Source organism: Corvus kubaryi, unplaced genomic scaffold, assembly GCF_017639235.1.
Source record: "Corvus kubaryi isolate FWS band 111438036 unplaced genomic scaffold, C.kubaryi_AGA036_p1.0 66, whole genome shotgun sequence".
NCBI classification, from domain to species: Eukaryota; Metazoa; Chordata; class Aves; order Passeriformes; family Corvidae; genus Corvus; species Corvus kubaryi.
The window spans coordinates 11197978-11206087 of NW_024582054.1; the positions used below are offsets into that span (position 1 = coordinate 11197978).

Here is an 8110-nt window from a genome sequence, read left to right on the forward strand (position 1 = left end):
TAGCCCTAGCTGAGCACCTTCTTAATAACTTTATGTATGATATGCTTGATTAAAGTGTGGAAAACTGGGATGTTGAGAAAAACAGGTATTGAGAGGACTCTGGCAAGGTTGATAGAGAACATTTTACAGAGGTAACTCTAATAGACACTGCCAGTGGGCGAGAAACAGATTGGAAAAGTTAAAACACCTTCTCTGTCCTCCCAGGCACAGTAATGGGATTGAAATCAAGATATTTTGTTGTTGGATGATTACACAGTGTAGCTTTACTTCTAGGTATCACACAAGCCATGATGTCCCACTTCAGTAAGGATGCCTTGAAAGCTCTAAAACTTCACTAGAATCAAACAAGGTCAATAAAAGTATTTGACTGCAGTATTAAAATAAACCTTCACAAAATTCCTGCTGTGAAGCTCTGAGGAGCCAAAAATATATGTTTCTGTGTTTACTCTGATGTTCTTCCTATTTATGTTCTTTGTTCCTGAACTTTGATATGACAAGACGAAAAAATCATGAAACTGCAAACCATCCAATTGTGTTTATATTTGCTGTATCCTCTTCAGTAACCCAGAGTACAAGGACACTCCAATGGATATTGCACAGCTTCCTCATCTGCCAGAGAAAACCTCAGAATCCTCGGAGACCTCTGACTCTGAATCGGACTCAAAGGACAACTCAGGTAACACACATGGTGTGCCTTTACGCCCACAAGAGGTTCATATCATGACAGCTCCACAGTCAGCTTTCCAGCTGCTTTTACTTCTCAATTATTTTTCCATTATAACAAATTTTAAAAATCATATTAAATTGAAAAACACTAGCAAAATCTTTTAATGACAGCATTTCCATTCCCTCAGAATTTCTCTTCACTTTCTCCATGCATTCTTGTCTACATAACACCAAACTAAATATTTGATTTCCCAGCTGTGCTTATGAACAGGTATTGTGCCTTGTGCAGAGGACTTGGGATTGCAACAGTTGGATAAAATTCTAGTTCTTCTCTTTCCAAAGTAAGCAGACATTCTGCAGACAGGTCTCTACTGTCAATCTTTATGACTCTTTTTCCTGTAAAAATACATTCTTGAAGAGTCTCACTAGGGGGCAGTGAAGATTGAAAAATTTGAGAGTTTTCTTGGGTTAAAAGTTATATTAAATTAAAAGATGTGGGTTCAAGAACTTGTTTCTGAGCTCTTTGAGTCTGGGACTTCAGCTGGTTTTCAAAAGCTGAGTGTACTTGTCAAGCTCTATGTGTAGATTAGTCCTACATCTGTGCAGATGGTCCAGGGCACAGATGGTTCACAAATTCCCTGTTAGTTTTAATAGTGATTACCTAGGCACAGGTGCAAATCATCTGGCCTTGAAAGAAGTGTGCTTTCCTGGTGCCGGAGAAGTAATGATGTTACTCAGTTGTCATATGCAAGATAGATGGATGGATGGATGGATGGATAGATAGATTAATTAGATAGATAGATAGATAGATAGATAGATAGATAGATAGATAGATGGATGGATGGATGGATGGATGGATGGATGGATGGATGGATGATTTTTCTCTCATGTCTATGATAACAACCAAAAACACTCTGGAGAAAATGGATCATAGTGATATAAATCAAGAAAAAGCAAGAAGAGGATCAGGCCTTAATATTCTATGATATTGCTGTTCTCTTTCATCTTTTGCTTTTATTTGTTCCCCTTTGACAGCTTGGTTTGATGGTTTACGTCAATGTGCAGGCTTGCTGACCACTGTCATTGGGAATCTCTTCATCCATTCCCAGTGCTTCCTTTATGCTGTCTTGTTCCTAAATAGCCAAATAACACATATGTGGAGAACAGTTTGCATTTCCCATATGCACTGGAAGTTTCTCCAGGTGAGAACGTGAGAAGTACACGTACATTCATGACTTCTAAAGCTGATGCAGAGCAAGACAGCATTCCAAAGGTGCACAGATATCGACATCTCAGAAGGAGATGTCTGTGAGTCTTGGAAAACAGAAGACTCAGGGGCTTGTTTATTACAAAGGAATTAAATAGAAATGCCAAAGGACCTGAAATTGGACCAGCCTTTTGCATGAAACCTACAAGTTCAGTTCAAGCTCTAACATAATCCCAGGCAAATATTGTGCAGCGTTAGACCACCTCCCTCTAAGACCACTCTTCATCAGCTAGAAACCATGGCCTTAAAAGAAAGCATCTTTGAAAAAAGGAAAAAAAAATTGTAGGAAAAATTCAGTCCTAGGTGGAACAAAAAGCTGGATGAGACTTAGGGGTTTACAGCTGCTACGTAGCTTCTGTAGGTTTTATTTTTCAAAAGGAAGGGTCTCTCTGCTGCTGCTAACACAAGCAAAAGTCCCACTAAGTGACTTGTGAAGTGCAGTGTCCTGAATGCTCGGGCAGCTTTCCTGTCAAACCCGCCTTCGGCACTTCTGGGAAATTGTTTGGTATTGACTTAGCTCCAGAAGGAACCAATATCTTTAGAGGCAAACTGGCCCTTCCCCTGTCCCCTAAAACTAGTATATTGAAAAGGGTAGTACTTGGCTCTGATGAGTGAAAAACATCTTTTATTAGGCAACAAAAGATTTCTGGCTGGTCTGTAAAGGACAGGGTTTCCTGAAACCTTTCGTGACCCTTTCAAACATAGTGTGATAATGGAGCATATTCAGTCTCAAAGCTGCTTTAGCTCTCTAAGTCCAGTGGGTTAGAGTGTTTATCTCACCCATATTAGAATTATAATTAAATGAATTCAGGCAAGAAGAGTGACAGCTTCTCAGTGCTGTAGCTGTGCTATTTTCAATGGTCCTTAGATGAATTGGATCAATCAAGAATTTAATTCGCTGGCTGATAATTTTTTCTGTATTTTTTTATATTCGTTGTACTTTAGGAGACCATGAGAAGACAGTCTAGCAACATAACAAAATTGTTTTAACAATAAACTGGTTTATTCATTCATTTTAATTGGTTTATTCATTCATTCAGATTTATACACATATGACTTGCTGCTCCTCCCATGCAGGAGGAAATCAGCAGTAATTCCACTGCAGCCAGAGACTCTATGCCACTTCAAAAGTGGCAGTGGTCAGAGGGAATTGAGATGAGAGTACTAGAATCTTCATTAGTAAATAGTGCTATACCTAGACACCTGCCCACTGTAGGAGAACATGGATGTGAAAGAACAGTCACCAAAACATAATAGTGATAATAGGATTGTTCACTGAGTCCTCTTTGGATGGCACAGCTACAATGCCATTGTGCTCACAGCTGTCAACGTGATTCTTGTCCAGTGAACAGATGAAAAGTCTCCCTCAGTCGAGGTGCAGCCATATAGCATAGGCTTCTAGTGCATTAACAGTCCTGAGTCAGAGACATTCATGGTGAGCAAAACTCTCCCAACACAATCCTGAAAAAAAAATGCAGCTCTACAGAAGAGAACATCTTTTGCCAAAAAAGTTTAAAGCAAATCCAACCTCATTGGTAGGTAGAAATCTGGACTTGGATTATACTACTATGTTCCTATTGCTAATGGTTTGTTTCACTTTCATTTTGCTCCAGAGGACAATGAGAACTCAAAGTCAGATGAGAAAGGAAACCAGTCAGAAAACAGTGAAGACCCTGAATCCGACAGGAAAAAGTCAGGAAATCAGTCAGATAATGAAATGAACTGTAATGATGATGGGAACAGCTCCAGCAACCAGGACAGCAGGGACAGTGATGACAGCTTTGAAAACTCAGACTTCGAGAATCAAAAGGCCCCTGAGGACAGTTTTGGCACTCTTGGCTCTATGCAGATCAAGGTGGAGCGCTATGTTGAGAGTGAGTCAGACTTGCGGTTGCAGAACTGTGAATCGCTGACCTCCGACAGTGCCAAGGACTCAGACAGTGCAGGTGAAGTAAATGCCCAGTCTTCCAGCAAACATCAGAAGAGGAAGAAGAGGAGAAAAAAGCAAAAGGGAGGCAGCATGACCCGGAGAAGGCTGTCAAGCACCTCAAGTCCAAATGGACTTGACTCAGCTTTGGTGGACCAGCCCCAGCTGCTCTCGTCACCAAACAGTGCCTCAGTGCTCAAAATTAAAACAGAAATCTCAGAACCTATCAATTTTGATAATGATAGCAGTATTTGGAATTACCCACCCAACAGGGAAATCTCAAGGAATGAATCACCCTACAGTATGACCAAGCCCCCCAGTTCCGAGCACTTCCCTTCCCCCCAAGCCAGCAGTAGTTTACATGTCTCCATTCCAGACTCTGTTCTCACCCCACCGGGGACTGAAAATACTGCCAGCCGTAAAACTCAGTTCAGCACCTCATCCAACTCGGCCTTGGCTCCAGTGTCCTCTGACCCTTTGTCACCCCCACTTTCAGCATCTCCAAGGGACAAACATCCAGGAGGTCCCACAACTTCCAACTCTTTGTTGTACACTGGGGACCTGGAAGCCCTTCAGAGGTTACAAGCAGGCAATGTGGTGCTTCCTTTGGTTCACAGGGTAACGGGAACCCTTGCTGCGACCAGCACTGCTGCTCAGAGGGTCTATACCACTGGCACTATTCGGTATGCTCCAGCTGAAGTTACCTTAGCCATGCAGGGCAACCTCCTCCCCAATACCCATGCTGTTAACTTTGTTGATGTTAACAGCCCCAGCTTTGGTCTGGATCCTAAAACACCGATGGAAATGCTCTACCACCACGTTCACCGACTCAATATGTCGGGACCATTTGGAAGTGCTGTGAGCGGGGCCAGTCTGACCCAAATGCCTGCAGGGAATGTGTTCACAACTGCCGAAGGACTTTTTTCCACTCTTCCATTTCCTGTGTACAGCAATGGCATTCACACTACACAGACTCTGGAACGGAAAGAGGATTGAAATATGACCACATACTGTGTTCAGTGTTATACTCTGAGGCATAGACTATGTTTTAATTTAGACCTTTAATTCTAGCACTTTGAATTTGAGCAGGTCAGCTTATTATCTCAATATGATGGCCCCATTTCATTCCCTTTCTCTTTAACTTGACTTATTCTTTAATGTAAAGATATTTTTTTATTTTTGCCTTCAAAGAGTCGAAGTACCAGTTGCCTGCCATTTTGTCTTCTTCTAAGATGTGTGTTTTTTCCTTTGCATCTTTATTAAGATGCCTTTAATATGTGTATGCCTCTGCCATAGAATACTCAGTGTTGTGGTAAAGAGATTTTAAAGTGACAACCATTGGTTTTACTTCAAAATGATCTTGATATGATCAAGATTAAAAGAGACAAGCATAAACAATGTGCCCTGTTTGACTAAGTCAAATGAAAAGGGGGTTTTGTTCCTAATTCCTTTAAAATAGGGGATAGTATTTTAGAATTTTATGCAGAGTTTAATTCTCTTTTTATGGTTAAGATTTTCTTACTTGCACATAAAATAATTTGGGTTCTTAAAAAGTTAATTTCTGGCCTGTGACTAGAATGTTAAAAAGTTGGACTAAATGTTAATTACTGAAACTTTAACTTAATTTCTAAAACCATGGTGCTATCATTTATTAATCTGTAATGTCTTCATACAATATGCAGCTTGTGGGCTGGGTTTTTTGGAAAGAATGTGTTCCGTACTGGTTTGTAGTGGGGTGCTGCAGTCTCCTTGGTTAGTTAAGACAAAAGCCCTCATTAACATTTGCTGCAGGACTTAAAATTTGTTACCTCCAAACTAACAAGCATAGCCTCACATCAAATTTAAATGGGTCAGGAAGCCTTTTTCAAAAAGTGCTTAAAAACAAAAAACTCAATTTAATTGACGGGAGGAGCAGTTTCTTAGGTGCATATTGTTTTGCTTTATTCTTTTCTCAGTGTAACTGAGTCTAATTTTACAACATCAAATAACACTTCAGAGTAAAAAGAAAAAAAAAACAGAAGAACTATTTAACATGTTTTATTTTGTTTTTCATTTAATATTATAGAGGGAAGGTTGTAAATTTCTTTTTGTTCGTTGATTTGGGTATTTTTTATTGTTTTCGCTTTCCTTATTTCTAGTGTTGAAACCAATATGTTTTAAAACTAAAGGATGGGTTAATAAGCTTGAAATAGATAACTACAACTGAAAACTGCACATTAAGTAAAAGAAAAGAAATCTCCTATTTTGTCTTTGTTGCCAGAAATCACAGTGTAGTGTCAAACACTCCAAATGACTGTCAAATATAAATTCTTCTTCCACTCCATCTTTGGCAGCTGTTTGTTAAGGCATCTAATAACAGATGTGAGAACTGTAATGTGTACAATGTGTAAGTGTCCTTGGCTGTCAGTCCCATTGCAGTTTCAATGTGTGTTACTATATGCAGTATATACTAAGCTAATGTAGTTGTTTTGTCCTTTGTCTTCTCTGTGCTTTATCTCTAGTCCGGAGTGGTAAAGTCCCATTCCTGCAGTCCTAGTGAACCAGTGATTCTTGGGGGTTAGTGGTTTTTGTGTGGTGGCCTTCCTCTGTAATGTCACCTTATGCTGCTTCCACTGTCTGTATACCTTTTAATTTCTGCTGTTGCTTTGCTGTTGTGTATTCTCAAACCCCTCTCTCCCCCTTCCTTTCTCCCCTCCTCCTCCACATGTTTCCCCTCTCTCTTTCTCTCGATCTCTCGCTCTCTCTTCTTCACTCTCAGAGATAAAAGACTCTTAACTAGCTCAAGGTTAATGGAGCCATTTTTCCCACAGAGGAATTCTGGGTATGACTTACTCTTTCAGTGTACCCCACAATGCACTACAGAGTAATGCTCAGATATATTAAGCAAATTGACGCCATATAGCCTCAGTTGTTAACATTCCCTGAGTCCTTGTGCTCGAACTGTAAGCAGAGGGTGCATTTCTTTGGTTTTCTCCTAGGTAGGCTGGCAGAGCAATATGTAGAGCAATTACCAGTGAGATAGGAAATTCTTTCAAAGGTCAACTGGCATTGTTTAAAAAGGAAACTGAGCTTAGAATTGTCATATATATTCACTTATGTGTGCAATGCTAATGTATTGACTCAGCTGTCCTTCGAATTTTTGATCACTCACTGCGTTGAGTCAATTTCTGCTGTAGCTTTGAATTTGAGAAGTAGGTCCAAGACACAGAGGAGTCATAGCAAAAAAGGAATTGGACGCTAGAAATTTAATTAATGAGCTTTTAAAGGTTCCATAGGAAGGATTTAAGTAGGTCTGAAAAAGGTGAGAAAGCTGATTGGGAAATTCAAAGTTTAATTTTGGAAGCTCTGCTCTAGCTATGGAACAATCAAAGGACTGCACCTATCAGCTACAAAGAACAGCTAGACAGCTGTTGTTGTTTTTGGGTTTTTTTTATAAATGTTTCTGTGTTGTGTCAAAATGATTTCTGGTGATTTAAACTAACAGATAATCACAGCTGCTGTCTAAATCCATAGTGTTTAAAATTACAAAATGAAAAAAAAACTTCATTACCTGTGAAGACTGTGTCTGTGTTTTTAACTATTTCTTGTACAAATATATGAAATCTTTTATGAGGAGACTGGTGCCAAGTAGCTGAATAACGGGGAAAGGGATTCTGTTCGTATAAATCTTAGCAGTGTTACCAACTCTACAATATAAAAAAATTAAAATGTTAAAAAGTGACAGCTATGGTACATTTATTTTGTGTTAAGCTAACCGAATCTAACTTCTTGAGTGCCTGGCTTATTTGAAACATTTTTTTCATTGATCATTGATAATGCTGCAAATCAGAAATGTACATACTTCATTTACAACAGGGTTCTTTTTATACTTTTGTAGATTCTCATACATGTCATACATGGTTGTCTTTATGTAACTTAATTTTTTTTCATCCCGCAGGTGCCATTTTCATAATAAACTTCTCTTGGATTTGTTACTATCTGGCATCATTTCTTTTACATATAACCATCCTGACTAATGAATGCTGGTAGTATTTGTTTGAGCAGGTATTTTTTAATCCTTTTGTCAAAAAAAAAAAAAAAAAAAGAAAAGAACTAAAATACAAGAAAAAAATAACTAAAATCAAAGAGGAAAAAGCAAGATTTTATTAACACTTGTGAAATGAAGAAAAGAAGCTGTCAAGATGTAGGTTAAGAATGCTAATCCAAATACTACAACAAACTTGCCACCATTCTAAATTTTCAGCTACCCC

General features: G+C 39.0%; 1 protein-coding gene across 2 annotated transcripts in view; it reads left to right on the forward strand.

Annotated features, from left to right (window-relative positions):
* The window catches only part of NPAS3 (neuronal PAS domain protein 3), a 607366-nt gene extending 599532 nt beyond the window's left edge, over positions 1-7834 (forward strand). For both annotated transcript variants that reach the window (XM_042047597.1, XM_042047598.1), the window contains 2 exons: positions 561-676; positions 3547-7834. In XM_042047597.1, the coding sequence (XP_041903531.1) occupies positions 561-676; positions 3547-4856 (1426 nt within the window). In that variant the 3' untranslated portion in view covers positions 4857-7834. The remainder of the gene's footprint in view (positions 1-560; positions 677-3546) is intronic.
* The last annotated feature ends 276 nt before the right edge of the window (positions 7835-8110 follow it).